We start from the raw sequence: 21,737 nt of genomic DNA on the forward strand, positions 1-21,737 counted from the left end.
GGATAAATGAGTGAAGCCACTGTGAGCACTCATTGACAGTATTTATGCTGCGAAGGAGTTCATCTGCTAGTAAAAACAAAAAAAAAATAGCCATGACCTCGCCCCTCTCACCGGTGTTAATTTAGGCGACCCCCCCCCCCCCAAAAAAAAAAAATTAGTGGCTGGATCCGCCCCTGCTCTTGATAGAAAAGGGGTTGAAAGCCGGGTTTGCAAGAAAGGGAACGCGAGTAACGCAGATGACGAGTAGATATTGTGTTTCAGCAATACTCCCGAAGTACTGGATCACCTTAGAGCGAAGGTAGGCTAAACTTCACAAGAGTACTACAGATCAGACTGTCTTGGTCGGACAATGTGTGACACGGCTTCAGGCTTGAAGCTTTCGAGTGGACTTTTATGCGCGTGCAAGCAAGCACAGCGCACTCAACGGGTTCACTTTTCGATCATACTTTATTGTCAGTCACGTGAAGGATGGTCCTGAAAAGGAGGGTGAAGCGGGAGTTATGCGTGCACCGAACTCTCTTTATGAGAGTAAACTGGACGCTTATTGAACTCCCCTTTGACCGAGCACCCTGTTGATTGAGCTTGTCGGTGCATCGCTTATGAGAGAAGAGCAGCGAAGGCATGAATATGGCATTATCGTTAACCCCCCCCCCCCCTGCTTTTCAACCTTTCGTCACCATTTCCTTCCTAATCTGAAGTACCACTTTAGATAGCTGCGCTTTCCCACGGAGTACTTTTTTGCTTCGATCGTACACTAAAACACCAAATGGTGTAAAATATGGCTATATGGCGCTACCAGATTAGTAAGTACTCCGTCAGAAGGGTAGCGAGAACACCGTTGCCTTTGGATTGGACCCAGAGGTGCACACGGCGATTGTTCCGAAGGGAGAGGCAGCTTAAGGGAGCACCTCATAAGTCCTCTTCTCGAAAGTGTGATTTAAAAATATTAAGGGGAGAGTGGGGTGTTAGAACATTGGTACCCCAACCCCTCCTCTTTGTGTCTGCGTGTGGGTCCACCCACTATCCCCCCCCCCCCCACACACACACAAAAACGGATCGGTGGGCTCTCTTATATGTGTAAGAAAAAGAACGCTAGAGCTGTGATATTAGGCAACATCGTATAACAAAAATTGGAGCCAAAAGCTGAGTATATCCTTGGGTGTTACCAAGTAGGTTTAAATATAGGTGCAACTCCCAAGTCAACTGCTTACTCTCATAAAGGAGTTACCAGAGCACTTCGCTGCTTCGCGGGTTTATGAGTAGGGTGAGTGCTATTGTAACGCTAGGTTGACGAGCTCAACAGCGGCCGAACAGGGGTATCCTCAGTATATAGAGCAATAAACGTTCGAGCGAAGAATCCTGTATTTTGCCAGGGCAGCAACTTATAAATTCGTTGGAACGTCTGGCTTCGGGGTGGCCGATGACTCACCCATTTGACTTCTGTCGATGACGTCGTATTCATCTTTCTCAATATTAGTGCTAAGAAACCAAACCTTGTAAAATGAAAAAGAAAAAAAGAAAGGAGTTGCGAAAAGTGACAAGTATGTTGGACGGCAGTCGCCGCGGTTGTCCATGAAGCATGCCACGCACTAATGCTTCGCAAATTTCCGTGATTACTCAGACGATCACCACAGGCAGCTGTCCACAGTCGTTTTCGAGCGCATCCACCACGAACTACGTGATTATTCACACACGAGCAAATCAGCCAGTCAAAATATGCGTATGCGTGTGTGCATATATGCGCTCAGACTAGCTCGAGATGCAGTGAAGATTAGGCGGCCGATGAGACACGTTCGTCTAGTGATTTTTTATGTCCACCGAGCCGTGCGGCACAGTAGCTCCGCAGTTGATCACGTGGTGCAAAGTCACGCCCACCGCACTGGTGCTTCCGGTGGCTGAAGGTCACTGCGACGCGATGAATGACCTTGGGAGACATGGCGTAGCAGAGCGTCCGCCCTAAAACATGCTTAGTCTTCGTAGAATTTTTTGTTGTTGCCATAGGGTAAACATCAACCATGCCGCTGCAACGTCATGGTTATGTGTCATCGTGAGAATGCAACTATCGCGTGCCTTTCCGCATGGCGAACTTAACAAACTTTGTGACGTCGGTATCACTTTAGCACCGCGCAAAGACACGAAGGGAACCATGCAGTCATGTCGCACTCCGGAACATGCGTTCGATGTCTATACAGACCGAGATAGCAGAAGGCTTGTGGCGATCCCTGTCGGTCACAGACGGCACAAACCATAGAGTTGTGGTCAGGGAAGGAAGGATATCGGAATCTCTTCGGAACGATGAAGCTTTCACACTCAGTCTTTTGGCTGATCGTGAGCAACTTTTGCGCTGGTCCCGTATGTACAGATTACACGTTGTCCGCCAACGCTATAGATGGTTTTCACACACAAGGCGTTCTCCTCACTTCACCATCGCGAAACATGACGCTGCGTCCGAGGCATCGGTGAATCACGCGTTTGGCTTGAAAGTCTCATCTTTCTTGTCTGCGTGTTGGTCGCAACTGAGGCACGACGAGAATCAGAGTGCCGTGACGGTGCAAACGCTTCGCAGCGCGTCGTAGACGACGTCCGGCATGTGGTCCTTGAAGCAGCGCGGACTGACCACGAGGTGGTCGAAGTACTCCGGAGACGTCCAGAACATCTGGTACCTGCGGGAAACGTTTCGATGGCGTTATATCGTGCATTTTGGGCTAGTTTGTGTGTGTCACATTCTCTTGTCTGTCGCGCTCGAAGTTTGCGCTATGTAGCAGTTCAATGGTGTTACATGGTCAATGTATAGCGTGGGTGTCCATTATATACGAAGTCACAAAGAGCCCGAGTGTAAACGATTAACTTTCGCAACGTGTATACCAAACCCGCTCGGTTTAGGAGTATCTGGAACTTTCGATACTGTACGTCGTCCCATCAATGCCTTGTCGATCCAATCAGTTTTCTGGATTCGCATCCAGTACGATTTAGTTATTCTCACTTAGCTGACTCGATATAAAAAGATAAGCATGCCCATTCATCCATACATCATGCGTGGCTAATTCTATAACGGTAGCTTTTGGCGCAAAAAACCGTAAGAAAGAACCAACTCGCCCAACAAGTCACTCTGCTGTAATTCTATTAATCGCCATAAAACTTTGGATTGCGTACATTCTTCATTAATATGTGGTTGTGATCGATTCAATTCTTATGTTGATAAGTCCATAGCTACTACGCTCCATGTTAGCATCGACATTATTTTTTTGGCGAAACTTCGCATGACACATTTAGAGGATTTGAACATAGGCGAACGCAGGGTTTCTCCTCAGGGCGGAGGGGGGGGGGGGTCAAGGTTCGTCGCAGCACCCTTCTCCCCATTATGTCAGTGTATTGGAATGACTTAGCACCCCCTTAAATGACAAGAGAAAGCGCCCCCCTCGCCCCCCGCCCGTACGCACGTCTGTGTGTGAATACGCTTGCGTTAGCTTTCCGCGGTACACATTTTGCAAGTATGCGCGCATTCTGTGTTCTTGTGCCCTCACTGTCTTTATTTTTTTCGTTAATTGTCAAATTAATAATTGCTCTTACTCTGCTCGCTTTCCTTCCCTGATGAAGTGCAGGATCTTGCCGGGCATGTGCATCTCGGGCCATTCTATCGGGGGAACTCCTTTGTCCAGGATGAGGTCGAGAGGCGCCGGTTCGACTCCCTGCGAAGCAGGAGTGGGTGAACAAATGGGCCAACTCAACAAGCAGCATCACATGCACGCTCGAAACAGCACGGGAACTGAAAACTGTTAAGCTCTTTCTCACAATCCGGTGCAGGCAGCCGGCAAATGGCAGCTGCCCCGCCTCTGATAGTTCAGAGTAACCGTCTGTAACACCGACATTCTTTATGATTTGCATGATGCCACACATGTACCACACGGATGCTTCAGTAACATTGCAAGCATGGACATCCGCAGGTGTGCTCATTGAGAAGGGCAAAACTTCATCGCAGTGCCTCCACCTCGCCCCATTGGTCACAACATGACGAAAGCGAAAGGACGACAGGCTTCTCACAATTGTCACAATGACCTGCCTTAAGTCCCCGTCTTTCCAGGATTACATACGACTAGTGAACAGTTCCTAGAATGTAACATTGCACTTCCTTTGCCACAATTCCTGTGAAAAATTTAGCTGCGGTGCCTGCTCTGCTCTTTCGGCAGTTACGGGTTAGGCCCGAGTGACTAAAGGTGTTGGGTATCATAGACGCACGCCTATGATTGCAAGCACCGAGTGACGCGTTCTATCGCAAGTGACAACTGTCGTACGTATTGCACATGCAGCGAGGCCCGAATAAATGGCTATAAACAAAGACAAAGCAAAATGCGTGTATGTACACACGTACCGGCTTGTCCCGTGGCCTCAGACTCTCGGCGAGCTTTCCATTCGGGGCGTTGATCTTCTCGAAGGCCTCCTTGTCCTTCAGCGGAGGCGTCAGCCGCCGGCAACAGAAGAGCGCCTCAAGACCGTGCCTGTTGAGCACGTTCTGCGAAAGAACCATTGGGAATATACATATTAACCCATACAATACGCACAATGGAGGTCAGCAACATCGTTCATCGTGAACTCGGTGCAGCGCTCACGTACGAACGTAGGTCAAGAAGCTTGCGCGACCTGCGCGTCGTCAAACCAGTAGCATTGCCTAATAATTGTAGACCCTTAAGTAATTCGAGGATCTACCGAGGCTGCTGCTCGGATATTCACAGTTTTCACACAAGTCTACAGGATACGAAGCTCATACGAACTTGCGGACGCAATGACCACCATGTTTAACAGCAAAAAAAAAAATCACAAAGTTGACTAGAATGCCTTGAATGGTTCGATAAACTACCCTTCTTTTCATTTAATTAGCACTTTCCGGTGCCACAAGATCTGCGCCTCAAGTTCGTACAGTGGTTGATTTCAATGTCGGTTCCTTCAGCGCAGCAGCCGCATACTGTTGCCCTTAGATACCTTCAAATACCACAGTTACCCGATGTGGCGGGAGGTACGCTCTTAAAGAAGATATTTCAACTTAGTCGCCGTTACGTCGACGTATAATAAAATTTATTTTAAGGCGAAGGCCTCAGATGCCTCATCAAACGTTGAATTCGACCTCGGCATCGACCGTCCCGCTACGTCGGGGACTGTAGTGATGTAGAAAATCGCGATCACGTGATGATGTCATTGTGACGTCACAGACTGCGATATTTTGTGACGGCATCAGCACGTCAGAAATTCTGGTGCGACGTCACGTAATTACGTAATTACACTTATTGCCTTTGCAGCGCCCTCGTTTGAGCGACGAAAAAAACCGGAGAGAGCGTGATTTCAAAAGAAGACAGTTTTCACGTGACGTCACAGACAGGTTCTTTGCGCTGGGTGCCCTAAGATGGCAGCAACCGTGATGCATTTTATCTCATTAGAGAGTATCTCATAGGAAGACACCCAGTTGTTCGGTCCCCGCATTCTTTTATATGTTCTCCCCGCTTTCTTCAGTCCATGAGCTGCACCCAGAGGGAACATAAAGGGACGCAAAGGGCACCAGCATTAATCTCCCTATCGAAAAAATTGCCATGGTGGATACTGGAAAACATGGTGGGCGTAGTGGAAATAATAGTGGGCATGGTGGAAATAATAGTGGGCATGGTGGAAATAATAGTGGGCATGGTGGAAATTATGATGGCTATGGTGGGACGTAGTGGAAAATATGGTGGTTATGCCGGGACATATTGGGTGGTATGGTGTACAGATGATGGGTAAAGTGGAAATGATGGTGGAAAGCAGGGGCTAGATAGTGGGCAATAATGGGACGCTCGGCCCACCATTGCGATAATGCTGGGAAGCCCTAAGCATATGGTGGGTGGTGCTGATTATGGTGGGCTACATGGTGTACCAAGCTAAGAAACTCTTCCTACCATTGCGATAATGCTGGGAAGCACTAAGCAGATGATGGGTGCTGCTTGTTATGGTGGGCCACATGGTGTACCAAGCTGAGAAGCTCTGCCCACCATCGTGATAATGCTGGGAAGCAGTAAGCAGATGATGGGTGGGCTTATAATGGCGGGCAATTTATATAGTGTACCAAGCTGGGATCTGTACACTACATGTTCTACCATCATGATTTCCACCAAAGGTTAGGCCTACTGACCAAGCCCGTACAATTGTGTTATCCGTGCTTCCGGGTTTCAGAATACACGATTACGACGATTAAGTATGACAATACAGCGCAGCCATATGGCATCAATTAACCTAAATGAAGCATTTTTCATTGTGTATGGTGTCCACTCAAGAAGCAACAAACATCGATGCGACGCGATTAAAGCACCCCCAGAGAACGTAATTAAGTGTCTTCTCACCGACAGCCGCCGGTCGCACTCGCCGGCACTTCTCTAGCTTTTGTACGAGAACTCAGACGTGGCAATTCGTGTGCTTGGTGAACCAATATGATAGCGTAATGTTTCCGGCACACTGCATTCGTTTTAGCCAAGCCGTTATGTAGTTGTTGCTTTAGCGAAAGAGCTACAGCATTGCGCTGGCGCGACCGCCTTCTACATTGCGCGAAAAGCATCCCAATACTCAATCAAATAAATTAGGCAGGCGTATCTATGGAATGAGCCTAGAAGCGTCATAAAGCGTGAGCAGATGTCGCCCTTTAGAACGAGCGCGAAACGGATATTAAACTTGGCAGACCCCGCCGGTAAACTGTTGCTGCTCCCCAGTCCACTTGGTTTTTTTTTTTCTTGAAGTTGTGAATTGTAAAAAAAAAGCACTAGTGCCATTAACATAGTGGCAATCGTTACAGGCCGCAGTACCTTGTGTTTAATAAATGTGCAATTTTTAGTAGCAGGTGTAAATCTTGTCTATGTTGTGTACACGACAAACATAACTTAAGTTGAACCTTAAGTTTGTATGCCAACTAAGTATTTAACACACAATCGAGGTCATGTTGGTGTGGCGCAGTGGTTAGCGTCTTCGCATTAGAATCCGCAGGTTGCTCGTTCGATCCTCTGTGGCGCCTTCTTTTTTTTTTTTTTTTTTACGGGACGAGTGTTTTTTATACCGTTTTTATAGAATTCTTTTTTATTTTTTGTGGCAGCTCGTCACGGTGATTCTGACGTCATTTTGCGCTCAAGTGTTGCCGGCGCTGCAGCACCCACCATACCCACCATGCGCCATGCTTGGCGTTTCCCACCATTCACCCACTACATTAATCCACTATAATGGTGGGTGGTGGTTTCCACCATGCCCACCATTCGTTTTTTTCCGATAGGACTAATGTCACCGTTTGAGCTGTCGCAGCATTTCAACCAGCTGGGGACCCTAAGATGGCTGTCACGGTGACGTCAATGCAAACTATATGTGTAGTACGTGTCCTTGAGTGTTCTATAGATAGTAATAATTGTTGGGGTTTAACGTCCCAAAACCACCATATAATTATGAGAGACGCCGTAGTGGGGGGCCCCAGACATTTCGACCAGCTGGAGTTCTTTATCGTACACCTAAAGCTAAGCAGATGGGCCGCAAGCATTTTCGCCTCCATCGAAAATGTGGCCGCCTCGGCCGGTATTCGTTCCCGCGACCTGCGGGTCAGCAGCCGATTGTCTTAGCCACTAGAGTACCCTGGCGTGAGGGTTGTGGGAATCGAGAGCGCCCTCCTACCTGGCGCCTCATTCCTCAGCTGCCGCACGCGCGCCACCAGCGTGGCCCGGGCGCGCATAAGCACCGGCATCCGCCAAGATGGCTGCCAGGGCGCCTCTTGGTCTGGTCCAGTCAACCGTCGGCTTCTTCCCGCGCTGGCATGTCCGGGCACGCTACGCTGGTGCGCTGCGCGGGCCTACGTCACAACGCAGCGCCATTTCCCATTGGGCGCGCGTGACATCCTCCTCTCCTACGAGCTGTGTTGCGCCCGACGATTCGCTCGTCGCGGCAGATGCTCTCAGGCTTCCACGAGAGGTGGACGCGCTGCTTAGCAGGCGGCTTCTCGTTCGAGCGTTCGACTTCGGCCCTTGCGCGGGAGTCGTAGCGCCCTAGGCAAGCGTACTCGCTCGGTCTTGCGGAGTTCCCTATACGGCCCGTGAGTGTCGCACTGTGCTGCATCTTGGGTTAATAAACCCGTTGTTATTGTTAGCCTGCCTCGTGCGTGGTTTCTGCGCCGTGCCGGAGAAAACGACGAACCCGGCCGCAACGTCTTCGCACGCAGCGGCAGTGGAGGACGTCGCATCCCTACACGGTTGCGCATAGTAGGTAAGCCTTGTGCAAACCTATCTCCACAGGGTACACTATAGAACAATGACGTTATGGTGTACTAATTAATGTATACTGTAATGGTGCGTGACAGTGGCACGCAATGCCGCGGCTCGTGTTCCCTGCTCCGTCGTATACATCGACTGAAAAGAAGAAAAAAAGATGGTTTTCAACTTCGAGTCGTCTTAGGAGAATGCACGAGGGTCTTCAGACTTTTTTAGGCAATTTAGTCATCTTTAGCAGTTACGAAAGAAAGGGGGAATCTGTCTCAGTCGCTTGGTCGCGCCGGCCTACAGTGAGTAACAATGCTCAGTACCGGTCGACCTCACGAGGTGCTCCTCACCTCGCTCAGTCGCGCGGCATGCACTTTATGATTGATTTCAAATATGTTGTCGGCTATATAAGCCGTCGGTGTTTCGTAGATGTTGTGCACGTCTCTACGACGAATCTATCTCACTGATTGAGAGCCTTCGGTACTCCTTTGAGCGCAGGATTTACAACTACACCATGAAGAATTCCAACTAACGCTGGAGTCACATACCGCGTCTTTCGCGGGTGGAAAAACACCACATGCGGCGGAGGACGCCGGCGTCGCCACCGACCACGTCGGTTGCTATAGCAACGTTGCAGAGAGCACTTGCTGTGTTTGAGTTGCGTCTTCCCGCCGACGCAAAGCCACTGCCCTTAATAACGGACGCGCGCTGTTTTTACTTCATCTTGTCGATCGCACTTTGCATGAACACAGTGTATACCGAAATACTGAGATACTCTTCTATGGGGCAACAGAAAATCGCCCCAATTACGCGTGTTTCCAAAATATGTTTGTGATTCAGAGTACGATGTACTGTACTCTACTATGCGAGAGCAGTAACCACCAATCCCAGCACCAAGTGAGTGCAAGGAACCTCGAAGGTCGGGGGAGGGAGGGGGGTTAAAAAAATGGCAGCATATCCACGGAGTGAATGACGGAGAGTGGGGCGAAGCATCCGTCCGTCCATTCGTTCTTGCTTCCGTCCGTCCGTCCGTCTGTGTGACCGTCCGTGCGTCTGTTCGTGCGTCCGCACGTCCATCTGTGCGTCCGTCCCTGCGTTCGTCCATGCATCCGTCCATGCGTCCATCCGTCGGTGCAGCCATCCGTGAGTCCGTCCATGCATCTGTCTGTGTGTCCATTCGTCCATCTATTCAATACTCCAAGTACCACCATCTCGCATCTTTTCATCATATATTCCGCATATGCACCGCCATCCAGAGGCCATTCCGAGGACTAAACGAGAGGTGGCATACGCACACTTTCCTACGGCTTGCGCTTTTACTCGGTTATGTGTGCAGAATAAGTTGTTGACGATTTAGAGTACGGTGTTCTCTACGATGGGATAGCTTACTCGGTTACGGGGGGGGGGGGGGGGGGGGAGTAGAAAAAAGTGGGCAACGATTTAGAGTACTTGGTACTCTACTATGGGAGAGCTTAAAGGCGTCCCCAAGGCGCAGAACAAACCTCGAAGAGAGTGCTTAGCGAGAAGCAGCGGGCAGGCAGTACGGCCAACGGAGCCAAATTTAAGGGTACTTTTAGATAAAGTCATCTTCAGGGGCCTCTGTGCTTGATCTGGCCACATCGCTGGCTTCGGCTGCCTAACACAATTGTTTTTATGGTAACCTGCGAATGAACATCACTGCCAGAAGGTAAACCAACATGCCATTTGATCTTTTTAGCGAACAATTGAAATTTTTATAAAATGTCTAGATTTGTGTTCGTTTAAATGGCAGCTACGAATTGCTCTCAAAGCAAGCTGCATGCTCAACGAGAAGCGGCACCGATAGTCATACAACAATGAATTAATGAAAAATCTACGCTGTCCCTACTTTGGCAGTCGTCATTAATGTGTGAGCGCAGAGTTTGACGTTACGTCGTATAAAAACCCTTCGTTGCAGCTGTCTTTCGAACGCTGTTTTCGGACGGCATCGATGTGGCAGTCAGGTCTACGACGCCAGCGCAGCTCTGGCCAACTGGGCTCGCCCTACGCAATCTCCTGACACCGACAAGAGCTCTCGCCGAGTGGTGCCCCGTCACCGGACTCCTGCGACCGTGTCCATCTTTTCTATCTCCTCTTCCGTCGCTCGCTGTCCCTGCGCCTCGCTCTCTGCTTGCTCTTTCTATATATACCTTTTAATCCCTCCTTGCCCCCATCCTTTGTGAGCTACTGTTGGGGTGTCGCACTCTGATGCAGACAGTTACAAGGCTCACTTTTCTCTTCTTTTCCCATTAGGAATCACATAAGAATCACATTAAGCTTCTTTCTAGCATTCTCCAGTATTTTTCAATGGCTCCTCCCCAGCCCTCAGCCACTGAAATGCAAGTTTGGCATTAAACTTTCTCGAGGGCGGGCTTGCTTATTTGTTCGACGCAACCAAGGAAATCCAACCGACAATTATGCCAAGGAGGGCGTAGCGGACATCAATTTGTTCTCTTTACCTTATGGTTAATAATGACGTAAAATGAAATGAATTGAGGAAAGCGGAAAGTCACCCTTTCGTTGATGGGATATGAGCTCACAACCTTCGAATTACGCGGCCGATGCTATACCGATATGGAGCTACGACCATGAGAGACTGCTCCATTATGACTCAGAGAAGTGCTGCAGGGTTCAGGGCAAGACATGAGTATAGTTGCTCGTTTCGGCACATTACTCTTATATGACTGCAGCCAGGCATTCGCCTCCTTTTGTTGCAGGATGAGTGTAGCACCTGCCGATCTTCCCTTTTTGTAGGTCGCATGTCTTTCCCTGAGCCAGATTTGGGTGCACGTTAAAGAACCCCAGGTGGTCTAAATTTCCGGAGCCCTCCACTACGGCGTCTCTCATAATCATATAGTGGTTTTGGGACGTTAAACCCCACATATCAATGTCTTTCCCTGAGCGTAGATATCACGAGTGTGCTTTTTCGTGCTGTTTGTCACTGCACGATACTGCACCTTGTTCATGTCGCACTGCAGCAGGCTGCTGACCACGTCTCGCTTGAACTTGTTCACCTGGGTGAACCCCAGCCGGCACACCAGGTCGTCTCCCACGACGATGGTCATCACGAAGTCACGCGTCTCACGGGCCCTGCGAGGAACCGAATGACGATGTCGTTTCAACAGTTGAGGCTGTTTAAGCTTTCGGTTCCGCCGTTTCGCGTGACCAGAAAACCAAGCTGTGCCTACCGCGCTACGCAATAACCAGGCTGGCACGTACCATGGGCGTCGGCAACGAGGTGCAAAGGGGGATCTTGCCCGCGCCCTCTAAATTCACATCAGCACTTACCCTCACCCAAGTTACACCAGCTCTCTCCTTCTTCCCGAGCCGCAATGCAACACGTGTTTGAACCCCTCCCCCCCCCCCTCAAAACAAAATCCTGTCGTCAAACATGGCCGGCGCTATCTCGCTTTGTCCTCAACTTCGTCTTAGGATTGTCTATAAACAGAGGCGGTTTGCTCTTGGCGACGTACGTTCGAGAAATATCGATAGGTCCCTTTCCTGTATTGTCTGGCCTGTGACTTCAATAAAAGGACGCCCCGGTTGTTGAGAAGAAATTCTGTAAAAAAACATTTGATCAAGTGGCCTGATCGCGAAATTATTATTTTTCCTCTTCTTTTGAGCCAGACCTAAGCTTTAACGAGTATGCAGGCAGAGGCACATGAGCAGAGAGGCGTAATCATCAGTACCATAAGTAAACTTGATGGATAGATAGATAGATAGATAGATAGATAGATAGATAGATAGATAGATAGATAGATAGATAGATAGATAGATAGATAGATAGATAGATAGATAGATAGATAGATAGATAGATAGGTAGGTAGGTAGGTAGGTAGGTAGGTAGGTACGTAGGTAGGTAGGTATGGTCGGGTACAACTAATGAGTCCGAAGAGACTCCACCCAGACCACCGAAGCACGGCAGCCGATCGCCTCCGCGAGGAAGGAAATAGTACCGCTTATGCGCTCGGCAATGCTCTCCCAAGGCGGGGTGATGGCAGTTTAGCGCAAGCACCCGTTGGCGCGGGGTTGTATGCATCTGCCTTTGAGGAGCAAACGCCGCGTAGTCATTAAGCTGTATAAGTCATCATCATTATCATCATCATCCTGACTACGTCCACTGCAGGACAAAGGCCTCTCCCATGTTCCGCCAGTTAACCCGGTCCTGTGCTTGCTGCTGCCAATTTATACCCGCAAACTTCTTAATCTCATCTGCCCACCCAACCTTCTGTCTCCCACTAACCCGCTTGCCTTCTCTGGGAATCCAGTTAGTTACCCTTAATGACCAGCGGTTATCCTGTCTACGCGCTACATGCCCGGCCCATGCCCATTTCCTCTTCTTTATTTCAACTATGATATCCTTAACCCCCGTTTGTCCCCTAATCCACTCTGCTCTCTTCTTGTCTCTTAAGGTTACACCTACCATTTTTCTTTCCATTGCTCCCTGCGTCGTCCTCAATTTAAGCTGAACCCTCTTTGTAAGTCTCCAGGTATCTGCTCCGTAGCTAAGTACCGGCAAGATACAGCTGTTATATACCTTCCTCTTGAGGGATAGTGGCAATCTACCTGTCATAATTTGAGAGTGCTTGCCAAATGTGCTCCACCCCATTCTTATTCTTCTAGTTACTTCAATCTCGTGGTTCGGCTCCGCGGTTATTACCTGCCCTAAGTAGACATAGTCTTTTACAACTTGAAGTGCACTATTACCTATCTCGAAGCGCTGCTCTATAGTATATAAAGCTGTATAAGTATCTGACTATAAAAATATGTAGATGCACAGACATCGTATGGGTAGGTAGTTATGCAGGCAAGCAGGACTAGCTACGCGTAACGTTCTAACCTTTCCACGTCCAGGATTCCTCCAGGAGGGGAGAAGGCGTAGCAGCGCAAGCTTGGAAACCTTGGCCTGAGCAGGATGCCGAGCACGGAGGCGACGGCAGCGCCCAGGCTGTGTCCGGTAAGCACCAGGGTGTAGTTTGGGTGGCGGGCCGTGGCCTGCGCCAGTGGCTCGTCCAGCTGACCCAGGATCTGCAGGGCGCTCTGGAGCACGCCCTGGTGGCACAGGCCTACCCCGTCTGGCATCTCTGCAGCACGGAGGCAACGCGGAACGTGCAGATGACGTCACTGAATGTGCATACGCGCCATTATCGCAGTGTGCCGGCACCGCTTGAATGTTCCCAGACATTCACTTCAATGATCTGGCCCAGAGGCTCCAGAAGTATATCTGAAGTGTGGAGGTGTGGGGGCGACGTTTGTTGGCAGGGATATATATATATATATATATATATATATATATATATATATATATATATATATATATATATATATATATATATATATATATATATATATATATATATATATATATATATATATAGGCGTTAATACATACCTCTGTTTTTGCTATGCTAAGGCTACAAAAGGATGGAGAGGGGGAAAGGGTCGCAGGAGCTGTTTGAGGGGGGGCTGGGCATGCCCTCCTCGTTTCTAACCTTTGGGGGCGATGGCCCCCACTGCCAGCCCCCCCAGTTTTGGAGCCCCTGAATTCCGGCCTTTGCACGAGCGAGACGTAAGGTAACCCATTTATACACACACAGATGTCATTTAGCGATATGTGTGCCCTCTAAAGGCTGAATTGTTCCATATACGCGCTAGGGCGGAATGCTCACGATGGCACCGATGAGAAACGGGTGTAGCTGATATTCACTTTGACATGTCTTAGTGGAAGATGTTGTAAACATAGCCTCCGACAAAATTTTGGTACTCTGGTACCCACGTTTTGAGCAAACATACACGATATTGACCCTATAGTTATCAGTGTCACTTGGCGTGGCCAACGTATATGTGCAGGGGCTGTGGGTTTGCCCATGTCGCAACTGATGGCCAGCGCATACTGGAGGCCAACATGCAATAAGAACAATCCGGATGCTATCCTATTCATTCGTCCCACCTGACTCACTGGTACCCACCTTCCCCATGCATCTACAAGCGATGCGCCTACAAACGCCTAGAAGCGATGAAACTTCTTGTCCGCAACCGTTTCGTGCAATGTAACCAAGTCGTGCGAACAAGCCCACATTTCTGCCCTTTTAGTCTCCGAGGCGCAAAGAATTTCCCCATCTTGTCGCACGATCACAGTAGCAGCTGTTTGGTCCAACGTTCTTTAAACATTGGTTTTGACCGTTTGACCGTTGGTTTCGACAGCCGAGTGTCACTGCGAAGGTACATATGACAAGCCTACAGCATACTCACTGGCCGCAGCGGTCACGGAGTCTGTGAGCGCGTCGGCGACCGACAGTGTTCCCCGAGCCACCACCAGGATGGCGTCGGTGCGGTGGTCCAGCGCGACGTAGAAGGGCACCCGGTACAGGCCGTTCGCGAACGACGAGAAGAGGAGGTCTTCGGGCCGCACTCGGGTCAGGTGCTTCACGGTAGCCGCGTGGCACTCGCAGCAGTTGTCGCCCGACACGTTGCCGCTGCCGCCGCGAAGGCACGTGCAGCACCTGCGAGGACAAGCGGCGCGTCGAGCAATGTACACTTGCACTGCGCTTGCAGTCCTTTGCTGAAGTTTGCGAGCCCCTATATGTAAAGTTCAGACGAAGGAAGAGCCTGCCCCGGTGGTTTAGTGCATATGGTGCTGGTGGTGGACTGGTTATGACGAGTGCTTGTGGAGGGTGGGGGGGGGGGGTGCACTTAATGAACTGAAGATAAAAACATGGCCTTTGTTTTCGAGTCTCCCGAGTCGAATTGATCATGCGACTTTATTTTACCAAGGTCTTCGGCACAGGTGCCTTGTTAAACAGGCGTCTTGAAGGTACACGCAGGTTGAAATAGGGCACCACACTACTTTTACCTTGTTCGCAAACAATGTTACCGTTGCACTTGAATGGCCGTGCACTTAGATGTACACTTAAAATCTGCATCTAAGTTGTTGAAGTGGACGCCTTACCTAATTCCGCCCCACAGGTCGCAGAGGCCCGTCAATACGTGTGACGCCATGTACGCCGGCCAGCCGTAGATGCCCCAGGCGAACTTGAGGTAGTACAGCGCCTGCTCGGGGTTCATCCACGGATGGGGCCCTGTAGACGTCACGCCGGCCACCGGCCATGCGGCTGGCGTCGCTGTCGCACCGGGCGACACGCCGTTGCTGCGCGGAGCCTTGTCCACCGGCGCTGCAGACGGTTGCGGAAGAGGTGTTGTTAAGATTACACGTGGGTTTTCCAGGACGCATTCGCGGATCCTGCGATCGCTTCCAGAGAATTCAGTCGGCAAAAAGCGTAGCCTGCGAGATTCGCTATTGTTACTCAAAATAAAAGCTGTCGCTCGGGCGTGCGTTTTATAGGTGGAACCTCCCCTGTGAACATTTCCTCGAGATTTCCAACTTCTGCGGAAGTGGTTTAGTTGCCACATATACGTTGACCCTCTGCCTATAGTTATGAATTGTTTCTCTCTCGCACTGTAATCTGCGCTAGCCTCATCGATAATCACGTGGCCATAAGGGGTTGCTTCAAATCTCGGACCAGATCGTAATCATCTGAATTCAACTATGTAACTTTCAACCATGCACACAGGATTGTATTGTAGCTTCATGTTATTCAGACGTCAGTATGACAATTGTTCAGCTTCTGGAAGTTTCCTGGATCATACGAGCTTCCGTGGAGCATGATTTGCCATAGAGAACTGTTAATCAATCAATCGTTTCGTGCCGCATTCCGCGCGATATGTTCATTTCATGTCTGCGATGCGTGCGACGTGTACGCACTCACCAGTGAAAGAAGGGTCTGTGACGTAGTAGGGCACCGTCATCCCCTCCCGGGACTCCTCGGAAGTGGAGCCCATACGCGCCAGCTGGCGGCGCTGCTTCTTGCGCAGGAGAACCAGTGCCGAGAACATGTCTGATGGTGTGATGTCGACGTCCTGCGGGGGGCAGAACGGGTGCAAGGTTCAGTTCAGCTATCCTGGAGCTCCCCTCCTTCCAGGTTCTGACCAGGAGTGGCGCCATTGTTGAGGTGAGAGGGGGCGCGTTGCTCCCCCCCCCCCCCCCCGAATTTTTGACTGTCCCCCTACTGGTCTCTCCAACAGTGCCCAAAAGCTGACGCAAGGAAGACGGTATGCCCCTCGCTGGCCTCCCGTAAGAACTCACTTGACGTAAGTGGCCGCCCGTCCCTCCATTAAATGAAATCCTTACGCCACCACTGCTTCTGACACTTTCGAGTGCAGTTCTTAGATGACATGCTTAGTATACCACCGCACACGTTTCGCGAGAAGCCTTAGTTCCCCTTGATTGGGTTAAATGAGGCTGTTAAAAAAAGCATATCTCAAACAAGTGGTGTCACATGATGAAATGAAGGCCCCCAGGAACTGAAGGTGTAGTGTCACTTGGTAAGGATTGACCTATTCATTACTGCTAAGTGCTAACGGTCGATGTTCATGAACGCCACTCAGAGTGTACGTGTAGTGTAAAGATGCGGTATAAACTGTGCCGAGGTCCAAAGTTTCGCCGCGTTTCACCACCAAGTTTCTCCGCAGATCAAGGGAGGGGGGCATCACCTCCCCCCTTCTAAACACCTGCGCTGAAAACTGACAACGTTGCGCACACCTGTAGTTGGCGCTGAGACATAATAACACAGCAAGACCGTCATGTTCGCGAGCATATCGATTTCCTTATACACCTTGTACACACCCATGTAACTCGCTAGACTCGACTGTATACATGTTCTGTCGTCCTCACCTCGAACAAGTACGCGGCGTACTCGGCCATGTGCTCGTAGGCCTGGGGGCTGTCCTCTGTGTCGCTGGCGCAGCAGAAGAAACGGCGCAGTCTGCAGAGAGAGAGGAAGACATATTGCAAGTTTTCGTTGTAATATGGGCAACTAATCGAGCTGGTGTTGAATTACGAGTAGACGTTTAAACAAACGTTCCCCACACTGTATAAACGAACTATGCCGTCTACGATGCGGATAGTCCGTTTACATCTGGTCGACTTGGCTTGTCAACTGCCCAACGAACATCGCGATAAATAAACTCGACAAGACAACATCGGGCTACTAGTCGACTTTGTTGGGTCTGTTTTGATAAATCTGACCCGAAAAGTCTACTACTCACTAGTTGGCTTGTAGGGAGTTGACAAGCCGTTAACAAGACTTTCTGGCCCGGCCAGTCGACCTGACCCAACTGTTCGGCTCTCGTCAAGCAGACCCGATAAATCGACTCTGCACGACATAACGGAACCAATCAGCTTACCGGGTTGCCTTGTTGAGAGCAGAAAAAGTTGGAACAAGTCAACTTGTCGGTCAAAGAACAAAATTTAGTTAGTTGGTTCCTAATGGTTCCATACTGTCCTATATTTTTAACACGACAGCGTTAAAGTGCTCGTTTCGCAGAAATTTCGGCGTCGGTGTTTGCGTCGTTGGTTGTGAGCGAAAAAACATCGTCTTGTCCGGGACTGAAAAACCGAGGAAGATCCAATTAAATAAATGGGAAAAACTTTCGGGTCCGAGTGAAGATTGAATCCACATCGGCTGCGTGGTGAGTATGCTCTAAAAAATATCGAGCCAACCGGGTGTCGTTTTGTCCCACAACAATAATCGTCATCAGGCTTACGTGCGCTTCCTTTCTTGAAAACTCGGCGCCGGCCACTTTCCTATCGAGAATGCAATGTAACACTGATAATGGACATGTCGATCATGACCGGAATGTACCGGGCACGGGGCGATAGCGCAAGGATGGAACGCAATATAAATGACGATTATTGTTGTGGGACAAAAAGACACCCTCTTTACTCGCTCTTTTTCTTTAGAGTATAGGTGCTCTGCCACGCAGCCACGACATTTGTTGAATTGATTGATTGATATGTGGGGTTTAACGTCCCAAAACCACCATATTATTATGAGAGACGCCGTAGTGGAGGGCCCCGGAAATTTCGACCACCTTGGGTTCTTTAACGTGCACCCAAATCTGAGTACTCGGGCCTACAACATTTCCGCCTCCATCGGAAATGCAGCCGCCGCAGCCGGGATATGAACCAGCGACCTGCGGGTCAGCAGCCGAATACCTTAGCCACTAGACCACCGCGGCGGGGCGACATTTGTTGAAGTTCGTTTGGAAACAACATGAATGTGATGTAGTGCAGGGAGGCAGAAGCGCCGAATCATGCCAGGTGTCGGAACATCTGAACTGCGCGACGAGTGGGTGTTTTAAATATCCACCCACTACAAAACCCTCAGACATGTTGCATCATCAGCAGCGGCAGAAGCATCGACAAAGTGAACAGCGGCGTATAAGTTCGCGTGCGGCCCCTTCCTTGGCAAAAAAAAGGAGAATAATTATGACACACTTAACAATGGTGATTGCCGTAGTCATTCAACCTTGAAACGGCCCATGTTACGCGCACAGTGGGTCGTTTCCTTACGCCACGGTTGCCCCCCGCGGTGGTACAGTGGCCAAGGTACTCGGCTGCTGACCCGAAGAACCCGAATATTCGATGGAGGCCAAAATGCTGTAGGCCCTTGCGCTCAGATTTTGGTGCACGTTAAGGAACCCCGGGTGATGGAAATTTCCGGAGCCCTCCACAAAGGCGTCTCTCGTAATCATATGGTCATTTTGGGACGTTAAACTCATGATATCATTATTATTGTTGTTTTTGTTGTTGTTGTTCTACATTATAGGCCTTGCAGTCTTATGGATCCTACGGTGTCCATGAAAATGTCACCACAGTGCAACTGTCGACACGACTGGGACGACTTAACGAAGTTAGTGTAGGCGTGCCATTCAGGGTAACCGCTAGTTATTTTCGTTGTTCCGTAGTCAGTGCACGTATTGACACCCTTGTTGGGCTCACGAACCTTGCAAACCACAGGCGCGTTCGTCGGCGGTGCCCTTTGTCCGAGGGCCGGAGGAAGAACTTCTTAACGTCCCGGCTGGCCTCGACGTCCCCGATGTCCCGAAACGGGTTGTGCTTGATCGATCCAGCCGGGTCGTACAGCGCGTACACGCACAGCAGCAGCATGATGACGATGCCCCAGGCCACGATCACCAGCGTCTGCGTAGAATTTACGCGAGAGGAAGAGAACGACTTCAACGACGTTGAAAATAGAAGACTGCACACTCGAACCTCATTTTAACAGAAGTGAATCTTACGAGAAACCAAGTTTTTTTATATCAAAAACGTCGTTGTAAAAGTGATCTCTCACACTGTACCTATTGCAAGACTATTCTTCCTTTACTTCGTTGGAACCGACATTTCGTAATATCCGTGTTATTTGTATCGGAGTTACTCTATGACAGTCTAGAGTAGGAAGCTCGAACACACGGCCTGGCCCCGCGCATGGCTGTTTTTGTCCGATATGCTTTTGTTTTCTTAATAATTATGTTCACGAGCGATACAGACGTTACCGGTCTCGAGCGTATACTTTTCGTGAGGCGTACCATGCGGTCGCCGTGTGTTGAAGTATACGCTAGGAACAGAAGCTCTACGTTTCGGAACTGGCATTTTTTACTTGATTCGTTCTGGAGGTTATTACCGATGCCCTCCAGGAACGATCCACGTAAAGAAACGAGGAAGACCCTACAAGCGGCAACGTTAGCTGACACGTGTGAACGTGCCTCAAGGCGGCAGACTTTGCTAGGCAACCGGCCAGCAATCTTTCGGTCCTCCATCCATCCTCCGATTGCATCAGCGCTCACAGATCGATAGTATGTGGTTTCTCAATGCTTCTGAACGTAATATTGTATCTACGTTGTAGCATCTGTGTGGTTAGTATCTATAGAAACACCTCTGTGCTCTTGGTGGTGTACGATCGGTGCTTCATTTCTTTGCCTTTCGTTTCGCCTTTGCGTTGCGGAACGCGGCACAGTTTTCGCCTAACTATAGCAGCCTGCAAAGGAACTGCTGGATACTAGCAGAAATATCATTGGGGATAATGAGGGCGCTGTAATTAGCGAAGCAAGCATAATGAAGTTTTATACAACACGCGGCGAGGTGAATACCAAGTGCGTTGCTGACATGGACTATCCGTAGACAATAGACGAGGCAGACAAAGCATGGGACTCCCACGTGGTGACCGGTAAGTTCTGACGAAACGCGGATGGAAGTCATGCAAACAAGGAAGAGAGCAATTATAAATCAAAAGTGCTGGCCGCAGCGACACACTCGTGTGACTGCATTCTCGCATATATAGAGACGTGGTTGTTTTCACACGCATACTTATTTTGCATACCTGGCTAATAAGTAGGCTAATAACACTCAATACAATAAGTATATAAACTCTAACACTCGTGTATTATTTTACCTTCACACGTGGGCGACGGCGTAATATTGTCTTTACGGGTGCAAAATCGTGTTGCATCAAACCGGGGAGGAGGGGCTACTTCTGGAGCTTGCAAGGGAGTGCAAGTGCCTCTTTCTCACCTCCTTGCCGATGCTGTTGCCTTCACATGAGGGGGCAACGGCTTGTCGGGAGGCGTTTTTTTTAATACTTTGCGTAATTATCGTGAAAGCGGAAAACAACGTCGAGACAGAGTGTCTTGCATACCAACTTTGGACCCCCCTGTAAGAAAAAAATACGTTACAGCGTGGCTGCTGGAATAAACGGTCGCTAGAGGTCATTTTAGTGCAAGTGTGTTGGCCTTCGTTGCCCCGGCACTGATTCACGTCCACGTCGGAACTGGAGCAGCGCACTTGCATAGAGTTTAGATTAGTCGACTGATATGACGACAGCTAGACCAGAGCAACGACGGCTAACTATTAATTACGGACAAATAAGTTCCACAGATCGCTCCCACAGCTTCCTCACGAAGAAGGCCCATGTGCTTGCGCGTTTTCGTTTAACTATCTCATCCCGTATGACAGCCGGTGCGATATAAGTAAGGGAGCATTATATACAGTATAGAAAACACCACCAGTCACGTACTAAGCATCAGAAGCGATACTGTACAGTGCGAGAGGACGACATGTTGGACGAGTTGGTGGGCTTTCATTATAAATAGGAAGAACGCAAAGTACTGACGAATATCAACTGGGGAGGGGACTTTCTTGTACAATATAGAGGCCGCCAAAATGTGCGCAGTGATATACTTAAGACGCCGTCACTATACTCCGGAACCAGTGGCATACGTATGCACCGATGAATAACGTTACCTCCAACTGCCGCCAGAGGTCGAGCGGCACGCAGGGGTCCCTGTAGAAGAAGACCTTGGCCGTGCCCAGGGCATGCCACGCCACCTCGGCGAGCAGCATGAAGCTCCTGACGTACAGTATGGGTATCTGCGCCCTCCGCGTGCTGCTCTGCAAGACGCACGAAAGCGAAACGAGGTGTAAGTGAGAAAACACCGAAAGGAACAACCAGACAGAATCGAGGCGCGTTTAGCCTGAAGAGTGCACGCACAGCTGCCTTCCTCAATGCATCTGGCAATCGCGGGGGCATCGCCACTCTACTTGTGACGATCACGTCGGGAGCTCTACTTCGAAGCTTTGCT

At 49.6% G+C, this 21,737-nt stretch overlaps 1 protein-coding gene across 1 annotated transcript in view; it reads right to left on the minus strand.

Moving 5' to 3' along the window:
* Positions 1-2,133: 2,133 nt before the first annotated feature.
* LOC119179275 (diacylglycerol lipase-beta-like) overlaps positions 2,134-21,737 on the minus strand; it is a 53,192-nt gene continuing 33,588 nt past the window's right edge. Inside the window, exons 4-14 of the mRNA XM_037430342.2 lie at positions 21,400-21,546; positions 19,106-19,302; positions 16,993-17,083; positions 16,028-16,178; positions 15,211-15,433; positions 14,514-14,764; positions 13,102-13,345; positions 11,219-11,351; positions 4,370-4,510; positions 3,571-3,689; positions 2,134-2,663 (exon numbers count right to left, since the gene is read on the minus strand). Of these exons, the coding sequence (XP_037286239.2) occupies positions 2,534-2,663; positions 3,571-3,689; positions 4,370-4,510; positions 11,219-11,351; positions 13,102-13,345; positions 14,514-14,764; positions 15,211-15,433; positions 16,028-16,178; positions 16,993-17,083; positions 19,106-19,302; positions 21,400-21,546 (1,827 nt within the window). The 3' untranslated portion in view covers positions 2,134-2,533. The remainder of the gene's footprint in view (positions 2,664-3,570; positions 3,690-4,369; positions 4,511-11,218; positions 11,352-13,101; positions 13,346-14,513; positions 14,765-15,210; positions 15,434-16,027; positions 16,179-16,992; positions 17,084-19,105; positions 19,303-21,399; positions 21,547-21,737) is intronic.

Source organism: Rhipicephalus microplus, chromosome 7 (assembly GCF_043290135.1).
Source record: "Rhipicephalus microplus isolate Deutch F79 chromosome 7, USDA_Rmic, whole genome shotgun sequence".
NCBI classification, from domain to species: Eukaryota; Metazoa; Arthropoda; class Arachnida; order Ixodida; family Ixodidae; genus Rhipicephalus; species Rhipicephalus microplus.